The sequence below is a fragment of the Dendrobates tinctorius genome, unplaced genomic scaffold, assembly GCF_039654945.1.
Source record: "Dendrobates tinctorius isolate UK_male_01 unplaced genomic scaffold, ASM3965494v1 ptg000035l, whole genome shotgun sequence".
Taxonomy (NCBI): Eukaryota; Metazoa; Chordata; class Amphibia; order Anura; family Dendrobatidae; genus Dendrobates; species Dendrobates tinctorius.
Window position 1 is genome coordinate 1072515 of NW_027361703.1, and position 23820 is coordinate 1096334.

The window sequence follows — 23820 nt, forward strand, 5'->3', positions numbered from 1 at the left end:
TTTTCAGTGTACAAGTTTTAATGACTAATGGCTCCAAGAATGTCCCTGTCATGGTGAATGCATGACTGATTCATTCACTAACTGTGTCATGAGGGCATGCTGCCAGACATTAAAAAGCAGCGATATACTGAGGCACGGGCGACCGTGGAGGAGGAGGAAGCTGACTGTGTCAGTACCAGTCCCTCATAACAAGCACCGCGCAGAGCTCCATTACACAGACAGTGCATGAGAGGAATGTGAGCGAGGTACAGGAGGCAGCTGAGGTAGAGGGCGGGAACAGGGCGGCTGAGGGCGGGAACCAGGCGGGCTCCGCTTACTCTTCCACCAGCCCCAAACATCCCACAGAGTTATCACGGGAGGGAAGACATAATAATATCTGAGAGACAAGCTGCAGCCTGGACTTGTCGTGTACACAAGGAAGCGCCCTGGAAGGAGCTGCAGGTCAGGTGTTGCCGGCAGAACATGGCAGGTCACCTTCCTCAGGAGGGTGATTCCCACTGGTGTCCTCCATCTCCAGTGCTGACAGCACGTCTTCCATGATGGGACCTGTATGTCTGCAGTAGACGTTACTGGGAGAAGTCATCCAGTTCCAGGCATTTGCTCCTACTGTATATAGCAGTGACCATGGAGGCTCTGCTCTCACTGCTCACACTGCTCGCAGCTTCTGCACTGCCTACAGGTGGGTCTCCTCATACTTCATGTGCATTTCTGTAATTACAGCTTCCACTATTGCAGAACACAGCTCACCTGGGACAGTGCTGGACTGCACAGACACAACGTAGCTACAAATGGTGGGAAATTCAGTGTAAGCATGGAAGATTGGGAAATGATGGGGGGCTGTGAGAAATGCAGGAATCTGCTGGAGACGGACAGGTCTGCTGGGTTCTCGCTTGTCAGTCACGTTCTTAATACGTTTGTCAATTGAAACCGATTTATCTGAAGGGTATAGGCTATTATAGCAGTAAAGGATCAGGCATGGGCTGCCCTTAGACATGTGAAGGTTGTGGCCATACTAGCTAGCATCGTGGCTTTATTCGCAGTCACAGCATTATTGGCAACAGCAATATCTATGTAGACATCCATATTCGTGGCTTCAGTAATATTGGTACCAGTGATGGAAAGGGAAGCATAGTGGTGCAGAAGTGATGGGATGGATCAGCAACCAGTATACAGCTTCCTATGCCACTTAGCCGTCACCAGTACTCCAGGTGGATGGATCATTCCAGTGAATTAGTCCCTAAACAAAAAAATCGCTACCGAGTTTCATCAGTGATTTGGATCAGTGTCATGAGTGATGAGAAATAAGAAACATTTTCTTTAGCTTCTCCATGTTATCAGCCGGTGAAAAACACAGTACATGGATAGCATCTGAGCACTGTCCGATTTTATATATATATATATATATATATATATATATATATATATATATTTCCCACGGGCACAGAAAATTTGATTCAATACTCTGATCAATATCGCACATATCTCTGTCATTGTTACATGGACCCATTTGATCCAACCGCAAAAAATCACTGACATGTGAACAGCCCCATAGAGCGTCATAGGTACAAGTGCTATGAAAAAAACGACTTATGAATGAGCCTCAAGCCTACATCCACACGTGAAGGTCTATCTTTGCATCCTTGTAAAATGAACCAACTTTCTTTAATCCGTATTGCCTTTGTCTTGCTTCTGTTTTTAAAACTGAAGTAGGTGAACCGTCTGAACTTCTTTTTCAACCATTGACACTTATCAATGGAACAAAAAAACAAACAAAACAGATGGAGCACTGAAGTAAAAAGTTGCCTTCCGGTTTTCACCCGTGTTTAAAGGGAATCTGTCACCCCCTTGGACGTATCTAACCTATTGACATGGGCATATAGGTTCTAGAATACTCAACAACAACTTAACATCGATGTTAAAGGAATGGACAGAATGATGATTTAATACTTACCTTTAGTGTAAAAAAATCTGCAGCCTGGTTTTCATTAAATCATCATGATAAATTTTGGTTTCCTCTGCTTTGTCCTTTGGGGGGATTGTAGGCGGGGCTGTGGGTAGGATCTTTATCTCAGTGGGCTCAGCTATGGCCCCTCAGTTGCCTCTGTTGCATTCATCATCATGCATTCATTTAAATTTTGGGCCATCTTAGCTGTTGGCAGTGCTCTCGCTGGTGGCGGTTTTCATGAAAATGGTGCCAGTGCATGTGCAGATCAACCTCCAGCAGTCTTTAGAATAATGGTGCTGGAGGTGTTAATGAGATGTCTGCTTATTTAGCCTTCATTAAGCGGAGATCTCTTTGTGCGCATTCGCCACCTCCGGTGCCATTTTCCTAAAGACCGCTGGATGTTGATTTGCGCCGGCGCCATTTTCATGAAGGCCATCACCAGCTGAGACCACACCAGCCCAAAATTTTTAATGAATGCATGATGATGAATGCAACAAAGGCAGCTGGGGAGGGGGGCCGTGGCTGTGCCGAAGACACTACCCACAGTCCCGCCTCAATGCACCGAGGAAACCAGAATTTAAATCAGTATGACAGCACCATTCTGCCCATGCCTTTAGTTTAACATCGATATTCCTCATTACAAGTTCTCTTTAAAATAATCATATCTGTATGCCTCATATCTGCTGTCTTGTTGTGGAGAAATCATCTTTTAATCCTTTATGTTAATGCGTTCTTCCAGGCTCTGTGGTGTGTGGTGCTTGGAAGAAACCTCTGCCTCCAATCTTCATTAGCGTACCTGTCGCTTCCCATCAGTGTCACAGGGCCCTGTGACGTCTAGTGATTGCCCAGCACCTGCACCCCACAATTACTATATTCCACGTTACCTTTCTACCCTTTTATGGGCATTGGCTTCTTGTTTCTTCTGCGCAGTTACCGACAAATTCAAATACTGAGGTAAAAGACTGACCAAATGCTGAACATGTGAATGTGGCTTAACAAACGGACACCACACTGGATGCGTGAACGCAGCCTAAGGGCTCTTTCATGCGTCCGTGTCTCCGGTACGTGTGGTGACAGTTTTCACACGTACCAGATACACTGACACACGAAGACCCATTCAAGTGAATGGGTCTGTGCACGTCGGTGTGTTTACATGGACCGTGTGCCCGTGGGTAAAACATGCTGACATGTCCGTTTTTTTACCATTAGCACGGGCCGCAAAATGTCCCGCAAACGGAGAACACACATGGGTCACCCGTGTGACACGCACTGGCGCCAGGGAAGAAGCGCTGTTTCCCTGCACCGGGTGCTGAAGGTGCTCTCATCATTCTCCCCTGCTCTGCTGATGATCAGCTCGAGCAGGGGAGAATGAGAGTTATATTCAACTGATAACAGCGACAGCAGGCGGCAGGTGATGGGACTATTACTCCCATCAGCCTATGCCTGCTGCCACTAATAACAGTGACAGCAGGAGTGGCTGATGAGCATGTTCCTCACCCGCTGCCTGCACTGTAAATAAATAAATTAATGAAAAAACCCAGTGTGGGTTTCCCTCTGTTTTCTATAACCAACCAGGCAAAACTCACAGCTGGGGGCTGCATCCTTCAGCAAGGCTAGTTTTCAAGAATAGAGGGGTCCCCACACTGTTTTTTAACTATTTAAATAAATAATTAAAAACAGTGTGGGGTCCCCACCCGTTTATGACAACTAGCCTTGCTAAAGCTTACCGTTGTGGGCTGGTATTCTCAGGCTGGTAAGGGGCCATTGAGATAGGCCTCCCAGCCTAAAAATAACAGCCTGCAGCCACCCAGAAAAGGCACATCTATTAGATGTGCCAATTCTGGTGCTTTGCCCAGCTCTTCCCACTTGCCCTGTAGCAGTGGCAAGTGGGGTTCATATTTGTGGGGTTGATGTCACTTGAGAATATAAAGGTGACATCAAGCCCACAGCTTAGTAATGGAGAGGTGTCTATAAGACGTGATAAATAAAGACACAGCCAGAATAAAGTCTTTTATTAGAAATTTATTATTATACATTTATATAGCACCATTTATTCCATGGCGCTTTACATATAAAACAAAACACAGTTTTCCATTTTTATTTAAAAATAATAAACACCGTTAAACTCACCTAACGCCTAATTCCATGGAAGCGCTCATCTAATACAACTAAAATAAAAAACAACACTATCCCTCACCTCTCCGTCATTCTGTCCCATGCCGTAGTCTATGTCTGAGGGCTAAATAGTTTTCAACCTGGACGGTGCCAAGATGCAACCGTCCAGGCGGAGAACCACTGGTGAATGAGCTGCGGCGAGTGCAGCATCATTGACCAGCGGTGACAACGTGGTTACTGCCGGTCAGTGAGGCTGCATTCCCAGCAGGGCTGAACTGTGGTGATCTCAGCACCATGGGAAAAAGTCAGTCATGAGATCTCCGCAGTTCAAGCTCAGGGCCTTCACAGCAGATCACCATAGAGAAGGCTCGTTTCTCACATTCAACATTCATTGTCTGAGTATGGACCTCGATGACCGTACTGTCCATGGATGTTGAGTTTGGGTTCTGCAGCCTGTCTGGATATAGCATTTTAAAATGGCTTCACAGAATGGACCACAGAGGGGATGAAGCTACTCATCAGTATCTGTCGAATACCCCCTTTCAACCAGACTTTATTTTTTCAAGCACCCTAATATGTTCTGCTGCCAACAAGTGAATGCCCTGGGTCCCCAGTTCTTATAAAAACCAACCTAGTTATTCTCATTAAAGGCACTGTGACATGCCTATGTGATGTCTTACCTGGGTTTTCATAGCCTTGCCCTCTCCAGTCCAGATAGTTGTCGGTGCTCAACATCAGTAAGTTTAGATAAAAGCTTATTTTTCATTTTCAGTAGCGCATTTTTATAGTGTGTGACTAATACATAAGCCATTGTGTTTGTTCATGTGCAGATGCTGCTTGTTCAGCTAGGACATGCATTACATAATGTTACATAGCTGAACGCTTTCCCAGTTTGCAATTGTTACTCATATGGTTTGCTAATTTAACAATTTCTCACCTACCATATTTGATACATGGCTTTTTCAAATGAGATTTGTTGTTCTCACACTGGGGCTCCTTATGACCATAAATTCTAGCATCTTGAAAGTAAGTGTGTGACATGTCTCCACATCCAAGAATCTGACAGAAGTGAGAGGGGATGATGTCTGCCAGTGCCAGGTCCTGTGCTGGAGGATCATTGCATGTCAGGCAAGCCTCACCCAATTAGTTTGAAGACTATTTCCATTTGTAGTAATTTGATGGAGAGTGAAAAACATATAAATAGTGTTAGGGCTTGCTCACACGAGCATATACATCGGTAGCACTTGGACCAATGTTATTCAATAGGGCAGTGCTGTTGAGCGTTTTTTTTTTCCTCATGCAGATTTAGAATGAGAATAAAATTGCAGCATGCTGCGAGTGGCTCCACAAATCGGATCACATATATCCATTCAAGTCTATGTCTGCGTGGAAAACATCGGACTGCACTCCAATGTTTTCCATGCCCAGGGTGGGGTGAAGTGCTGTAATGCACATGCGTGGAGAAATGGCAAAGAGCACTGTCACATGCGCACTACATTACATTGCTCTGCCATCAGCAGGGCAGAGAGAAGTACGTCTGTGCAGGAACGCGATGGAGGACGCTGTGTGCATGACGTAGGACTTGTCACCCACATGAAGCAAGAAGGAGGTCGGTAATCGCAAAGGAGAGGAGACACTGGACCAAGACTAGCTATGCCCAATGGACCACATTGAATGTGAGTATAATAAAAGCATTTTTTGGGTTATGAAAAGCGCATTGGGGACTTATATACATCATTCTAGAATTCTGTGCTGGCCCTAATTTTATATGGGAAAAACCTGGTGACAGATTCCATTTAAATGAAAGCGGTTGCCCATTGACACCTGATTGTCATCCCATTGATTGAAAACATCAGACTATTTTTCACCATCATATTATCTGACGTCTCATTTTCTCATACAAGTGGTATTTGTGGTTTTCACGGATAACGCTCTTAACTGTGATAGTCTATGGGGCCATTCACATGTCCATGATTTTTCACTGACCAACTGGTCTGCGGATAATCATGGAGACATGACCTACTCTATTTAATTCAAGGGTCAGATCAAAATTATCAGTGCAAGTCTATTGGTCTGTGAAAAAATTGGACTGCACTCAGATGACATCCTGGTGTGGTCCGATTTTTCAAAGACTGTTGCATAGAAGGAGGTGGAGAGACCTTTTATTTTTCTCTACATACAAAAAAATTGATGACACTTAAAATTACTCTTTCATCAAAATAATAGTTCCGTCTTTGGACATCTGAATGATGTCTAAAGGTTCACAAAATTTTGCCACTCACAGATGTGTGTTAACATTTTTCCTCAATGAAAACTTTTAGGACTTTTGCGGAAATCTAATGTAATTACAGGTCAAATTTATGTAGAAATATGGAAAATTCTTTCAAGCACTAGTGTATGTGTACAAACAAGAGAATTCATCCCCCCCCCATCATTCTAAAAGGGGGGCACCAGGTACAGTTGCAATATTATTTAACACCCCATTGAAAATTGGGAAAATATAAACAATAAACCAATCAAATAAGAACACTGTAAATAGGTCGCCACAACTAATGTAACGAGTGAATTTTTGCAACACAACCCTTTCTTATTTGTTTGGTTTATTGTAAAAGAAAAAAGTTTGTAGCCATAGTGGGCTGAATAATTTTGATTGAAACTGTACTTGGTGCTTGCTTAATAGAATTTATTAATACGCAGTGCCCCTGAAGAAAATTATTGCCTGTGTCCCCTGAAAATGAATAATTCATACATGGTGTCCCCTAAAATAAATAATGCATGTTTAATGCCAATGGCTCCTTTAAAACTTCTCAGTCAGGAACTGAATACTCAGTTGTGTGATTCAAATTATATAATGTTAATAATGAGAACTTTTATTTAATGCACACGATAACAGATATCACACTCTTAATGTGTCAAGTGTTGAATAATATGATTTTTATTATAATACCCAAGAGTATTAGCTCACATTATTTGGAAACAAGGACTAGTTGTTTGAATTAGAAGAATCAGAAGATGTGTAATAAACAGACATTTATAAAACAGCAGAATGCGCTTAGAGAGTAAATCTTTAGTTAGCTAACATATTAGCAGAATCAGCTTATCTGATAATGTCCACCTAAAAGAAAAGTTGCTTTAATTGGCTTGAGATAAAAATAGATGCAACATACTAATAGATTTTCATTAAGAAAGCTGCCCAGATGTCCTTACTGTCAGCTCTGGTAATGGGCCCTGAAGCCTCTGCTTCCTAATTGAAACTGACACACAATGCTTCTCTGCTTTCGGTTTTGGTAACATGTTTACAGAGGTCTGGGATGTTAGGATTAGTGCAATAGCAATAGTCCACTATTGGAGACAGAGATACAGGCTAACTCAGCTATTGACACTCTGCCCGCAAAAAAAACATAGACATGTGAATAGCAACATAGGTACATGTTCTACCGCTGAAGAACGAGAATCAAACAAGTGCATGACATGAAAAATGCATGTGAATGAGGCCTAATACAAGAAAAGTAGCTGTATTTCTCCAAAGTGGCTGCCTCATGATAAAACTGTCATTAATTGTTATATACATTTAAAGGAGTTCTTTGATCTTTTTACAAATTGATGGCGTATACTAAGGTTAACCACCAAAATCATACTTGTATGGGTCCAACTCTTGTCACGTTAAGCTTGTTGAAATAACTTGTGCACTAGTGAGAAAGGGGTTGTCTGGTCAAAACCGATAAGTCTTCTGTCACGCAGTGTGACTGCAGACTTATGAATCCCCACGCACGCACGCATCGGGAATTTGCCGATTTCCGACTCGAGAATGGAGGGTATATATGAGTTATGTATACTCCCGGCTCGTGGGAGTGGACTCGCTCCATACACTTATTAAGCCTAGGCCGCGCCCAGAACAGAGACGCGGCCGACCAGTGGACGCGGGCTCGCTCAACACAGGTATATGGAGAGTGAGGCCGCGTCTATTGACTGGGGGTATGTTTAACTCATACATACCCTCCGTTCTCGGGTCTGAAACTGGCAAATCCCCACAGTGCATAATGCGCTGGAGGGGATTCATTAGTCTGCAGTCACATAGAGTGACTGCATTATTGTTCTCAACGCAATCCACGATATATTGAATAGAGATTTGCAACTGTAATATTTCATTCAGTGATATCTAAGATGTGGTATTTTAGTACTCCCTTTATTATTTTGATCAGTGTCTGTGTGTGTGTGTGTATATATATATATATATATATATATATATATATATAATGTGTGTATATATACACTGCTCAAAAAAATAAAAGGAACACTTAAACAACAGAATATAACTCCAAGTAAATCTAATTTCTGTGAAATCAAACTGTCCACTTAAGGCCCCGTCACACTAAGCACACTGGTTTTGTGACGTAGCAGCGATATTGCTAGCGATATCGCTATGTGTGATACTTACCTTTGACCGGCTCCCCCGCTGGTTATCGCTGAACGCGCGAGAACGGCCAGGGCCGTTTCTCGTCGTCAGCTTCCTGCTGGGCTTCCTGCTGTGGAGACGAGCGACTCGTGGACGCGGGCGGGAGGACGTCAGGATCGCCTCGTCTGACAGATAAGTAGCAACCCCCGACCGCTGCTATGTCTCTGGTGAGATCTGCCTGTGTGGCAGCTCAATAGCGACCACTTAGCGATGCACCAGAGATCCATATCGTTGTTGGGATCGCTGGTGCATCGCTAAGTGTGACAGTACCTTTAGGAAGCTACACTGATTGATAATCAACTTCACATGCTGTTGTACAAATGGAATAGACAGCAGATGGAAATTATTGGCAATTATCAAGACACCCTCAATAAAGGAGTGGTTCTGCAGCTGGGGACCACAAACCACATCGCAGTACCAATGCTTTCTGGCTGATGTTTTGGTCACTTTTGAATGTTGGTTGTGCTTTCACGCTCGTGGTAGCATGAGTCGGATTCTACAACCCACGCAAGTGACTCAGGTAGTGCAGCTCATCCAGGATGGCACATCAATGCTAGCTGTGGCAAGAAGGTTTGCTGTGTCTGTCAGCGTAGTGTCCAGAGGCTGGAGGCACTACCAGGAGACAGGCCAGTACACCAGGAGACGAGGAGGCCATAGGAGGGCAACAACCCAGCAGCAGGACTGTTACCTCCGCCATTGTGCAAGGAGGAACAGGAGGAGCACTGCCAGAGCCCTGCAAAATTACCTTCAGCAGGCCACAAATGTGCATGTGTCTGCACAAATGGTTAGAAACCGACTCCATGAGGATGGTCTGAGGGCCCGACGTCCACAGATGAGGGTTGTGCTCACAGCCCAACACCGTGCAGGAGGCTTGGAATTTGCCACAGAACACCAGGATTGGCAAATCCGCCACTGGCGCCCTGTGCTCTTCACAGATGAAAGCAGGTTCACACTGAGCACATGTGACAGAGTCTGGAGATGCCGTGGAGAGCGATTTGCTGCCTGCAACATTCTTCAGCATGACCAGTTTGGCAGTGGGACATTAATGGTGTGGGGTGGCATTTCTTTGGAGGGCCGCACAGCCCTCCAAGTGCTCGCCAGAGGTAGCCTGACTGCCATTAGGTACGATATGAGATCCAGAGACCCCTTGTGAGACCATATGCTGGTGCGGTTGGCACTGGATTCCTTCTAATGCAGGACAGTGCCAGACCTCATGTGGCTGGAGTATGTCAGCAGTTCCTGCAAGATGAAGGCATTGAAGCTATGGACTGGCCCGCCCGTTCCCCAGACCTGAATCCTATTGAGCACATCTGGGACATCATGTCTCGCTCCATCCACCAACGTCATGTTGCACCACAGACTGTCCATGAGTTGGTGGATGTTTTAGTCCAGGTCTGAGAGGAGATCCCTTAGGAGAACATCTGCCGCCTCATCAGGACCATGCCCTGGCGTTGTAGGGAGGTCATACAGGCACGTGGAGAGGCCACACACACTATTGAGCATAATTTCCTTGTCTTGAGGCATTTCCACTGAAGTTGGATCAATCTGTAATTTGATTTTCCTCTTTGATTTTGAGTATCATTACAAATCCAGACCTTCATGGGATATTAATTTTGATTTACATTGATCATTTTTATGATTTATTGTTCTCAACGCATTCCACTATGTAATGAATAAAGATTTGCAACTGGAATATTTCATTCAGTGATAGCTAGGATGTGGTATTTTAGTGTTCCCTTTATTTTTTTGAGCAGTGTATATATACCGTAATATATGTTTGGTATTGCCACATCAATAAGTATAAAACGGCTTTACCCAACTGGAATTCTGAAAATTTTCAGAATCATATTTCACAAAAAATGAAGTGAAAGGGGATCAAAACGTAGCTATCCCAAAATGCTATCAATAATGTCAGCTTGCACTACAAAAAACAAGCCCTAATACTGCTCATTCGCTGGAAAAATAGAAAAAAAAATATGATTCTCAGCAAATGGCAATACAGACAAAAACTATTTTTACATTTGTTTGCATTTTTTTTCAATAGTAAAATAAAAAAAATCTGTAATTTGGTATTTTTACCACACCACAGCCAAGATTGTAAAAACAAGACCCAAAAAACCATGTCAGAAAGCTGAATGTCTGCTTGTTTTTCTGCGGAAAAAGATAACAATTTCAGAGATACCATTTTTATTCATATACGGCTTCTTGATCGCATTTTAATCCACTTTTTGTTTGAAAAAACTTAATTTTGACACTTTTTTTTTACAGTGTTCACTGTAGGTATTAAATAGTCTGACACTTTTATAGAACAGGTTCCAAATGCTGTGGTATCAAATGTGTTTTTTTTAATTTTTACATAAAAATGCGTATTTATCATTGTAATAGTTTTCAATATTTTTTTCCATTCTTTATTTTATGTTTAGTTTAATATTTTTACTTTTTTACTTTTTTTTTGCTTAACCCTCCTAAGGGACTTCAACTTTTATTTCTCTGATCATTGGTCTCATGCATCATGATGGACATGAATTGCAATGCAGTAGACCTATCAGCTTTATACTGATCCTGCTTTTGGATAGGTCTGACAGGCCGCCTAGTGGACAGACCCAGAAGTCATTATTTTTACCTGCAGCAGCCATGACTACCCTTGGCTTCTTACAATTGTATTGCAGGGGTGGCGATAGAGTGAGAAAGGAAGCCCATCCCTTTCACAACCTACTAAATGCCACAATTGCTAATGATCACTGGGTCAAGAAGATAAAACAGCCGGGAGCTGGCTTAGGCCTGTTTCACACTTCCGTTTGTTTCCATTAGTCAAAATCTGCCGTTTTGCAAAAAAACGGATCCGCCATTTTTTTGCGGATCCGTTTTTTTCCCCATTGACTTTCATTAGCGGCGGATTTTGACGGATGGTCATCTGTTGTATCCATTTTTTGACGGATCCGCCAAAATTTTGGCGTCCGCTTACTTGAGTGGACGGACAATGAAACGTTTTTTGTCTGCACGGATCCGCTTCTTTACACTGAGCATGCCCGGAAGAATTTCCTTTCCAGAAATTTAACCCCAAATCCCGTTCTGGCGGCAGGAAAAATTCTCTCTCTTTCTCTCCTTTCCAGGCTGCGGTTCCTTTAAATTTCCGACTTCAGCGGATCCGTCAAAACAATGGTCCGGTGGCATACGTTGTGTCACAACAGAAACGGATCCATCTTTTGCATTTTTTCACGGATTGCAACTGACCAAAAAAACGGAAGTGTGAAAGAGGCCTTACACAGGGATAACATCATCATCTAAAGGTCAGGGAGCATTTGGGATGCAGTGACCATAACATGGTAGGTTTCAATGTAATTTTCAATCAAACATTCAAAAGGGGAAAAGCCAAAATCTGGAACTTTAGGAAAGCCGATTTCAACAAATTAAGGGAAGAGCTTAATCATGTAGACTGGGACCACGTCATGGTAACTGAGGATGCTAAACATAAATGGGGCATTTTTAATGAAATACTAATAGAATCCTGCAGAAAACTTATACCCTCTGGTAATATAATGTCAAGGGATTAAAAGAAAGACAGTCCAAAGTTTAATAAGACAAAAACAAAGGGCATTCAAAATCTTGAAAGCCGAGAACACTGAAATAGCATTTCAGGAAAATAAAGATCTAAATAAGAAATGCTGAGGCATAAGTACCCTTAACTGCCACCGTTAAAAGGCGTATTGGCGGTCGTTAAGGGGTTAATGGTACGTTTTCTAAATGGGATATTGTCAGGAGTGGGGTACCGCAGAGATCTGTGCTAGGACCGATTCTTTTTTACCTCTTTATTAATGACTTTGTGGATGGGATTGAGAGTAAAGTGTCAGTCTTTGCTGACGACACCAAACTATGTAGGATATTAAAATAGGACCTTGACATTGCAATAATGTAAAACGATCTGAATAAGATAAGGCCTGTTTCACACATCCGTTTGTCACCATCAGTCAAAATCTGCCGTTTTGGAAAAGAAACGGATCTGCCATTTTTCGTTGCGGATCCGTTTTTTCCCCCATTGACTTTCATTATCAGCGGATTTTGACTGATGGCTGTCCATAGCATCCGCATTTTTGTGGATCCGCCAATATTTTGGCGTCCGCTGACCTGACCGGTCGGACCCTGCAACGTTTTTTCTCTCTCCGGATCCACCATTTTCTGTTTTAACCTGCAATTCTGTCTGGCTGCTGGATAAAAATTCTCTCTCTCTCATCGCGCGATCTCCAGCCCCATTTCTCTCATCGCGCGATCTCCAGCCCCATTTCTCTCATCGCGCGATCTCCAGCCCCATTTCTTACATCGCGTGATCTCCAGCCCCATTTCTCACATCGCGCGATCTCCATGCTCTCACCCATATCCCGCGAGATAATCGCTCACCGCAGATGCCCGCTCACTACATCCGCCGGTATTAATTTTTTCTTCTTTTTCCCCAGGCGCGGCTCCTTTAAATTTTTAACATCGGCGGATCCATACATCCGCCGATCCGCTGACCCCCGTTTCTGTCAGTCCGCCTGCGGATCCATTTTCCGCTATTTTGGCGGATTGAGACTGACAGAAAAAAATGATGTGTGAAACAGGCCTAACTGGGCAAGCAATTCAGATTTAATGTAGATAAATATAGAGTAATGCACCTAGGATGGAGTAATCCTATTGCTGCATATACATTAAATGGGAGTATACGTGGGACAACAGAACAGGAGAAGGACTTGGGGACTCTGGTTACAAGTAAGCTGAGCAGCAGTACTCAACGTCAAGCAGCAGCTGCAAAAGCAAACAAGATTTTAGGATGTATAAAGAGAGTTAAAATGCAGAGATGCCAACATATTATTACTCCTTTCTAAATTACTGGTGAGGCCACATCTAGAATATAGGATCCAGTTTTGGGCTTCACATTTTAAAATGGATATTCAGAAGTTAGAATCAGTTCAGAGACTGGCAACTAGATTACTGCAAGGGATGGAAGGCCTCTCATATCATGAGAGGTTGGAAAAGATGGGCTTGTTTAGCGTAGAAAAAAGACGCTTCAGAGGAGATCTTATTTACATGTATAAATATGTGTGGCCAGTACAAAACACTATAGCACTTGACTTATTCCTTCCAAAGACCATACTAAAGACTAGGGGGCACTCATTACAGGTGGAACAAAGGCGATTCTGGCAGCTAAGTAGGAAAGGGTTCTTTACAGTTAGAGCAGTCAGACTGTGGAATGCCGACCACAAGAGGTAGTAATGGCAGACGCCATATATTATAAATAATATAATAAATAAATTAATAATATAATAATCTGGATGATTTCCTTGATACACAGAACTTTGTGGGTTATAGCTAAATAACTGACAAAATGTGCAATTGGTGGAGAAAGGTTGAACTTGTTGGATCTAGGTTTTTTTTCGGCCTATGTAAATATGACCTGAGCGAATCAGGTCTCAATGATGTTGCCTGTCTGAGGCAGAGTTTAGTACTGGATTTCCAGGCCCTTTCCCTGCAGGACCACCCACTGTAAATTTACAGGATGCTGCACAAAGCCCAGCAAACCCTGTCGTATATTTACCATCGACGGTTGGGAAGAATTTAAATAAATGTACTAAAATGTGTTTATAAGCAATAGCTTCACTTCAAATAGTGAATGTTCCAGCATTGTTAAAATACAGCTAATTTACTGAGATTGTGTATGTGAAAAAGACACAAATAAACATCTCTACAGGCATGTTTCTTCAGATTAATGTTATAGACTTTTCTTTATTCATTGGGTCTTTTGATCTTTCATTAGTCATACACTTCAGTTTCAAGTTTTACCTCATGGGATTGCCTTCCCTTTACTTAAGGAAGTAGAAGGATAAAAAAAATAAAGTTTAAAGCGCTAAATATTAAAAATTCAGTGTTATGAAAAGTGAGCTGCTCAACATTAGGCATGGGTAGGAGGAAGTACTGTCATTTTATATAAATAACAAATCAAAATATCTACTGTCCAAAACTTGTAAAATTATTTTCTTTTATTCTATAATAATGGTTTTAAGGTCGAAAGAAAACAGTCCATTTAGTTTAACCATTAACTTAGCATGTTGACCAGTGGAAGGCTAAAAACCTATGATTCAGATTCCAGTTACTTACAAACTCTAGCACCCATAAACTGTAAGACTAGGTTCACATTAGAATTTTTTATTGCTGCGCTTCATGCGCATAGAAACGCATGCAAAAAAACACATCATGCGTTTTGCATGCGTTTGCTTTTTTTAGGCGTATGTGTTTTAACCAGTTTCTAGCCATGTTAACTCTTAAAACGCATGTGATTTTAAACGCAGGCGTGCGCATATCCATGTGCACGCCTTCGTTCCCATAGACTGTAATGTGTTATTTTTGCGCATTCCGTGCACATGCGTTTTTTTGACACAGGTTGAACGGACCAAAAATGCAACAAGTTGCGTCCGGCGCGCCTAGGCGCACACAACAAAAAAACGCATGTGCACGAAAACGCACAAAAACGCGTGCAAACGCTAGACTATGTGCATGCCATGTTAAACATAGGGGTACATGGCGCATGCGCATGGACGCGCACGATGCGATGCGCTAAAAAACGCTAATGTGAAACCAACCTAATATTATATTTTATAAAAAAGGAGTTTAATTATGCCAGTGGAATATTTTCTTTCCCACAATAGTTTTCTAGGCGACAGAGGGTACATTCCCAAGATCAGTGTTTGTTCAGGCTTTTGCACAGCTGAATTTCCACATTAATCAGGTGTTTTTGTTTTTCTTTGGTATGTTATTAGATGTACAAAGATATAGATACCGTATTTGGATGGGGAGGTGGTGGAGCGGCGGAGCACCGGGTTACAGGAGACTGGAGCCGGCCGCTGCGGCTAACCCCTGTGCCCACTGTTAAAGAGAAATGAATATTAATGCTCACCATGCCCATACTCACTCCCACTTCTTTGCTCTGAAACCGGCGCTGAGAGGTGGGAGGGACTATGGGCATGGGTAGCGGTGAATATTCATTTCTTTTTAATAGAGGGTACAGTAGGCGCATCCAACGGCTTCTTGCAGCGGCTTTGCGATCACATGTGCCCGCTATTAAAGAGAATCAATATTCACTGCTCTCTACGTCCATGGGAGTAAATAGCTGTGAATATTCATTTTCAATGATAGCAGGCACGCATAGTCCCGGTCATGGGGGGTAGTGAGTATTCTTGCAACTGACCTCTTCATGTAAGCAGCGCATGACGTCACTGCCATGCACTGCTTACAAGCATGAATCGGCTGCTGGCATCAGAAAAGGATGCTGTGAGGGAGCGCAGGTAAGGTAAGTAGAATGGTTTGGGTTTTTTTGTTTTTCTAATGGGGGTCATGCATACCAGAATAGGGATGAGGGGTCATGCATACCAGGATAGGGATGACGGGGGTCATGAATACCAGGTTAGGGATGACGGGGGTCATTCATACCAGGATAGGGTTGAGGGGGTCATGCATACCAAGATAGGGATGAGGGGGGTCATGAATACCAGGTTATGGATGAGGGGGTCATGCATACCAGGATAGGGTTGAGGGGGTCATGCACACCAGGATAGGGTTGAGGGGGTCATGCATACCAAGATAGGGATGAGGGGGGTCATGCGTACCAGGATAGGGATGAGGGGGCCATGTATACCAGGATGGGGATGAGAGGATCTTGTTTACCAAGATGATGATGAGGGGGCCATGGGGAACATGTCTACCTGGATTTGTGACATATAGACCAGAAGGGGGGATATTGGTACAGAATTTACCACATTTTTTCCTTCAATTTTTTTCTATTTTCCTCCTCTAAAACATAGGTGCGTCTTATAGTCTGAAAAATACGGTAGATAGATATCCCTGCGATATAAAATTAGTGCTGTGTGTAGTTTACTGTACATTGATTAACCTAATATGTAAATGAATAAAAACAATGTGGGGTCCCCTTAATTTTGATAACGAGCCAAGTTAAAGCCAGCCAGACAGCTGTGGGCTTATATTATCAGGCTGCAAAGGTCCCTAGTTATTTGGCTCATCCCAGTCTAAAAATACAAGCCTGCAGCCATCCCAGAATGATGTATCACACTAAATGTGCCAATTCTAGTGGTTTGCCCGATTCTACCCGATTGTCCTGGTGCAGTTGCAATTGGGTAATGGTAGTTGGGGTTGACAGCTGTGATTTGTCAAAAATCGCAGCTTACATCTGGAGAAAATAATGAGGAGGTGTCTATCAGACACCACCATTGCTAACCCAGTAATAAGAAATTAAATACACACAGAAAAACATTTTGCGTAAAAACTACCCACACTTTTTCCTTGTTTAGCAATTTATTGAAAAAAGCAAACAAAAAAATGCAGGTCCGAAGTAATCCAACGAATCAGAAGTAGTCCAGGAAAAGATACCTGAAAAACATAAAAAGACAGAAACAAAAACAATAGACACTCCCTCGTTCACCAGTATATTACCGAAAATGTAAAATGTTGACAGCGGCCAGTGTCAGGCAGCTGCTGTAAAGGCAAATTAAATAATGGGATGCATTAAAAGAGGCATAGATGCTCACGAGGAGAAAATAATTTTACCTCTAAACAAGTCACTAGTGCGACCACACTTAGAATACTGTGTACTGTTCTGGTCTCCGGTGCATAAGAAAGACATAGCTGAACTGGAGCCGGTGCTGAGAAGAGCGACCAAAGTTATTAGAGAACTGGGGGGTCTGCAATACCAAGACAGGTTATTAAACTTGGGGTTATTTAGTTTGGAAAAACGAAGGCTTAGGGGTGATCTTATTACAATGTATAAATATATGAGAGGACAGTACAAAGACCTTTTCACTCTTAGACCTGTGACGGGGACAAGGGGGCATCCTCTCCGTATGGAGGAAAGAAGGTTTAAGCATAATCACAGATGCGGATTCTTTACTGTAAGAGCAGTGAGACAATGGAACTGGATGCTTTTCTTCAAAAGTATAATATTACAGGTTATATACACTAGTTTCCTTGATATCGCGTTGATCCAGGGAGCTAGTCTGATTGCCGTATGTAGAGTCGGGAAGGAATTTTTTTCCCCAATGTGAAGCTTACTGATTGCCACATGGTTTTTTTTGCCTTCCTCTGGATCAACATGTTAGGGCAGGTTAGGAAAGGATATGGGTTGAACTAGATGGACTTAAAGTCTTCCTTCAACCTTAATTACTATGTTACTATGACATGCAGGTAGTACACATTTTCTCAATGTCATCAGCACCTGTGAATAGCCTGCTATTCATAATCTAATGTGATGTGCCAATTCTGGGATGCTTGCGGGCATCTAGCTGCTTTACCTTGGCTGGTTAGCAAAAATAGGGGGGACTCACATCAGTTTTTTTAAATGTATTTATTTATTAAAACCAGGCTACAAACACCTCCGTAAACATACTTATAAAGCATGTGTTTTTTTTTTTTGTTTTTTTTTACTGCGGATTTACCGCATCTAATGCAAGTCTATGGGGAAATTCCACACAAAAGACTGAGCATTCCCGCAAGAGGAATTGACATGCTACGGCTTGGAAACCTGCATAAAAAGCACAGTGGTATTACTGATAGTGAGCCTACAGTTATGTTCACACTGTTTTTGCTGCGTTTTTTTTCCCGCAGGCAAAACCAGCTCTCTTGGCAGAAAAGAAGCTGCTTACAAAAAAAGAGATTTTGCTGAGTTTTTTTCTGCGCCTTTATTGCTGCATTTTTGTTGTCTCTTGTGCATGCTGATAAAGTTTAGTGGCCCCCTAAAGGCATGATTTAACTTCCTTAGACTTTCACCAAAAACACTGCAAAAACTCATACCTGCATTTTTTGCTCCCTTTTTGCACTTAACCATTTTTTTTATGTGTGAGAAAAAAAATCTACAAATACGCTTAAAGAACACTGATAGAAGTGACATGCTGCAGTTTCCAACAATGCAGCAGTTTTCCAAATCAGTCATCGAAATAAACCAATGTGTGTGCATGAGTTTTCTGAAATCTCATAGACTTTGCTGGTACTGTAAAATGCAGCTTATAATTTGCATGAAAAAAACAGCAAAAACGTAATGTGTGAATATAGCCTAAGAGCATGATTGGAAGAATTCAAATGCAACTATGGGGTTTAAATTGCCACCTTTTGCTTCAGTATTCATAGCATAGTGGGAAAATTGAAATATTTTCTTATCATGTAACTTTGAAGAATCAATTTATTTTTTGGCCTGCAGTAGGTTTTTTTCAGTATGTGTATATATAATATTTATTATGTAAACTAGGGGGCAAGTCACTGAGGGATCAGTGACCTGTCAGCATTCTTCATTATGAATAGCTAATCGGAGTACCACATGAAGACCCCCACAGGCCGCCCCAAAGCACGGGCATATCATTAACTCAAAACTGAGAATAAAGATTAAACATCAACCACAAGATGGATTTCATCGACCAATGTATCATTTTAATCCATATAACGGCGCCGCCCTGACACTATGTGCAGATTACTGTGCACAGTCCTGCTGGCAGGTTCCCTTTAATAAGAACAAGGGGAAAACTGTTCAAGTACTGTAGAGTGGAAAGGAAGCAACACCAGGTACAGTTGTGCTCAAAAGTTTAAATACCCCAGGATAATTTTTGCTTTCTTGGCCTTTTTTCATAGAATATTAATGATAACACCAAAACATGGTTAGTGGTTGGGTGAAGCCATTTATTGTCAAACTACAGTAGTGTTTTCTCTTTTTAAATCATAATGACAACCCAAAACATCCAAATGACCCTGATCAAAAGTTTACATACACCATTTCTTAATACCATGTATTGCCCCTCTAACATCAGTGACAGCTTGAAGTCTTTTGTGGTAGTTGTGGATGAGGTTCTTTATTTTCTCAGATGGTAAAGCTGCCCACTTTTCTTGGCAAAAACCTCCAGTTCCTGTAAAATTCCTGGGCTGTCTAGCATGAACTGCGCGCTTGAGATCTCCCCAGAGTGGCTCAATGACATTGAGGTCAGGAGACGGAGATGGCCACTCCAAAACCTTCACTTTGTTCTGCTGTAGCCAATGACAGGTCAACTGTCATGACTCTGGATAGGATGGTTCCACCCCCATCCTGGTCAGGTCAGGGTTAATTCTAGTTCTCTTCTCTTTGTTTCTGGGGCGGCTATTTAATATCGGTAGTTCCTGGGTTTGGGGTCGGTGATACTTCCGTATACTTGGTTTGTGGTCGTTGACCCAGGTTACTCATCCGTAATCATTGTGCCTCTGTGCGTGTGAGCTTTGTTGTGTATGACCTGGTTTGTCCCCTGACTTTTGTTTCTGCATCCTGCGTTGTACTGCCCTTTCCTTCCTGGATATCTGACTCCTTGGCTCGTCTCTGTTTACTCTCCGTCTTATCCCTAGGTACTACGCTCTCATCTGGCTTTTGACCCTCGGCTCTCCTTTGACTACGTTTACGTTCTGTGCCATGTACTGCGCACTCTCATCTGCCTTCCCTGGCCTCACGCGCTGTGACTCTGCCCCCCTGTTATCACGTGACTGCCTAGTTCCAGGTCCTGTGCTCACCGCTTAATCTCAGGTCCTTGCGCACTGCGTGCCTGGTTCCTCCGCTCCCTGTGCTTGTTCCCGTGCCCCGTGATAATGCCCCCTAGGCTGCACCAGTGACACCATCGGTGTCATTACATCGAATTGGACTTGTGCTCCAAGTACGTCCCATGCGCTGCTTCCAGGCTGATGATTGCAAATTTGCCTCCAGTATTTGCTGACATCATGCTGCATTGATCTTTCCTTCAACTTTGACCAAGTTTCCTGTACCTCTGTAGCTCCCACATCCCCAAAAACATCAGTGATCCAACTCTGCTTTACAGTAGGAATGGTGTTCCTTTCATCATAGGCCTTGTTTACCTCTCTCCAAATGTAACGTTTATGGTTGTGGCCAAAATGTTCAATTTTGGACTCATCACTCCAAATTGCCTTGTTTCAGAAGTTTTGAGGCTTGTCTGTGTGCTGTTTTGCATATTGTAGGCAAGATACTTTGTGTAATTTGCGCAGTAATGGCTTTCTTTTAGCGATTCGACCATGCAGCCCATTTTTCTTCAAGTGCCTCCTTATTGTGCTTCTTGTAACAGCCACACCACAGTCCTGTATTTCAGCTGATGTTATTTGTAGGTTTTACTTTGCATCCTGAACAATTTTCGTGGCAGTTGTGGACAAAATGTTTGTTGATCCACATGACCGTGGTTTTGTTTTTTACAGAGCCCCCTGATTTTCCATTTCTTAATCACTGTTTGAATGCTGCTGACTGGCATTATCAATTCCTTAGATATCTTTTTGTATCCCTTTCCTGTTTAAAACAGTTCAACTACCTTTTCCCATAGATCCGTTGACAATTCTTTTGCTTTCCCCATGACTCACAATCCCAGAAAATCGCCAAGCTTTTATGCACACACACTGATTACAAGCAAACAGGTCACAGGTAAAGATGTTATCTTTAGTAGCCATGTGAAACCCATTTGTGTCAACTTCTGTGCATGTTATCAGGACAAAATCACCAGGGTATGTAAACTTTTGACCAGGGTCATTTGGATGTTTTGGGTTGTCATTATGATTTAAAAAGAGAAAACACAGTAATTTGACAATAAATGGCTTCACTCAACCACTAACTATGAAAAAGTTTTGGTGTTATCTGTGATGCTAGTCACTTCTCACCACCAGGCCTGAGTCAGAGTGGTCAAGGAGTCCAAGGTCAGAAGCCAGGAGGGTACGTCATAAACAGTAGGAAGAGACAAAAGCGTAGTCATGTAACGTTCTGAGGTCAGAGTACTGGGAAGATAACAGATCGGAGCTGAAGAGGTTAAACAGGCAGATAGTAAGAACAAAGTTCAATGTCGGGCAACATATCAAGCATATAGAACTCAAGGCACAGGGAGCACAAACCTCACAAGATGAATGTACGTCTGGCAGTGGTCTGGGAGAAGCTGCTCAGTTAAATAAGCATGGCATTTACCCTGGATAGTGAACACCTGGAGACTGCCGATGCCTCCCAGTCACCGATTGGCTAGTCGAGCCGTCAATAAACACACTGACAGCTGAGCACGCCCCTGAACCAGATTGGATGGCTATGCTGTCAATCAAAGTACTGACAGCTTCAGGACGCCCCAGTACCGGATTGGACGGCCGAGCTGTCCGTAACTGCATCCCAGACACCTTGAGGGGTGGAACCATGACATTATCATTCATATTCTCTGAAAAATAGGCCAAGAAACAAAAATTCTGCAAGGGTATGTAAACTTTTGAGCACAACTGTATGTGATAGATTATTACTGAGAGGCTATACCAAATGGTCTATTGAGAAAGCTAAAAGATAAGTAAATGAAAGGAGTAGAAATAATGTAATAATACTATAAATATACAGTATCTGTGATTTCTGGTCCCTCTAATATGGAATATAACAAAATTAAGACTTTATTTTACAACAAGATACATTATTAACCCCTTAACCCCCAAGGGTGGTTTGCACGTTAATGACCACTGTCCCTTTGTGAGGTAATAACTCAGGAACTCTTCCATGGATCCAGGTAATTCTGACATTGTTTTCTTGTGATATATTGTACTTCATGTTAGTGGTAAAATTTCATTGATATAACTTGCGTTTATTTGTGAAAAAAACTGAAATTTGACGAAAATTTTGAAAATTTCGCAATTTTCCAATTTTAAATTTTTATGCCCTTAAATCACAGAGACATGGCACACAAAAAGCTTAATAGGTAACATTTCCCACATGTTTACATCAGCACAATTTGGAAACCACATTTTTTTTTTTGTTAGGAAGTTATAAGGGTTAAAAGTTGACCAACGATTTCTCATTTTTACAACACCATTTTATTTTTAGGGACCACATCACATTTCAAGTCACTTTGAGGGGTCTATATGATAGAAAATACCCAAAAGTGATACCATTCTAAAAACTGCACCCCTCCAGGTGCTCAAAACCAGATTCAAGAAGTTTATTGACCCTTCAGGTGCTTCACAGGAATTTTTTGAATGTTTTTTAAAAAAAAATGAACATTTAACTTTTTCTTCACAAAAAAAAATTACTTCAGGTCCATTTTTTTTTTTTATTTTTACCAAGGGTAACAGGAGAAATTGGACTGCAAAAGTTAATGTTCAATTTGTCCTGAGTACGCTGATTCCTGATATGTGGGGGGGAACCACTGCTTCGGCGCATGGCAGAGCTCAGAAGGGAAGGAGCGCCGTTTGACTTTTTCAACGCAAAATTGACTGGAATTCAGATCGGACACCATGCCACGTTTGGAGAGCCCCTGATGTGCCAAAACAGTGGAAACCCCCCACAAATGACGCCATTTTGGAAACTAGACCCCCCCAAGGAACTTATCTAGATGTGTGGTGAGAACCTTAAACCCCCAGTGGCTTCACAGAAGTTTATAACGTACGGCCGTACAATTAAAAAATCATATTTTTTCCACAAAAATGGCCTTTTCACCCCCAATTTTGATTTTCCCAAGGGTAACAGGACCCCAAAAGTTATTTTGCAATTTGTCCTGAGTAGGCTGATACCCCACATGTGGGGGTAAACCACTATTTGGGCGCATGGCAGAGCTCGGAAGGGAAGCAGTGCCATTTGACTTTTTTGGCTGGAATTGAAATCGGACGCCATGCTGCATTTGGAAAGCCCCTGATGTGCCAAAACAGTGGAAACCCCCAAAAATGACACCATTTTGGAAACTAGAGCCCCCAAGGAACTCTTCTAGATGTGTGGTGAACACTTTGAACACCCAACTGCTTCACAGAAGTTTATAACGCCCGGGCGTGAAAATTAAAAAATCATATTTTTTCCACAAACAATGCCTGATGGAGACTTGAGTAGTCTCGAAAGCTTGCAGTTTGTTACCATCTTTTCAGTTAGCCATTAAAAGGTATCAACCACTGAGGACTCTCAATTCTAAATATTTAAATATGTTATGACACTTAAGGTTATTAAAGGGAATTTCAGTAAAATCTCCCCACCTAAGTCTATATGGGTATGCACGCCCTAGAAAGTAGAATAATGTGATAACTTGACGACTTATTCCAGAGAAATTCACGTTTTTTTTAATATGTAAATGAGCTGTTAATGACTAGGGGCCAGGCACTGATCTGCATGGGAATCCGCCTCCAGAACTTATTATAAATGAAAGGGGGAGTTACCAGTGTGATGTGTAATGGCCGCTCTCTGCTCTCCTGATTTCACTGCAGAGCGGTGTATGGTTATACCTGACACATGTGTAGGTTACTCTCAGCTTCCATCTCACAG

At 42.3% G+C, this 23820-nt stretch overlaps 1 protein-coding gene across 1 annotated transcript in view; it reads left to right on the top strand.

The window, feature by feature from the left end:
* Positions 1–342: 342 nt before the first annotated feature.
* NTN4 (netrin 4) overlaps positions 343–23820 on the top strand; it is a 324642-nt gene continuing 301164 nt past the window's right edge. Inside the window, exon 1 of the mRNA XM_073573200.1 lies at positions 343–679. Coding sequence (XP_073429301.1) covers positions 625–679 — 55 coding nt within the window. The 5' untranslated portion in view covers positions 343–624. The remainder of the gene's footprint in view (positions 680–23820) is intronic.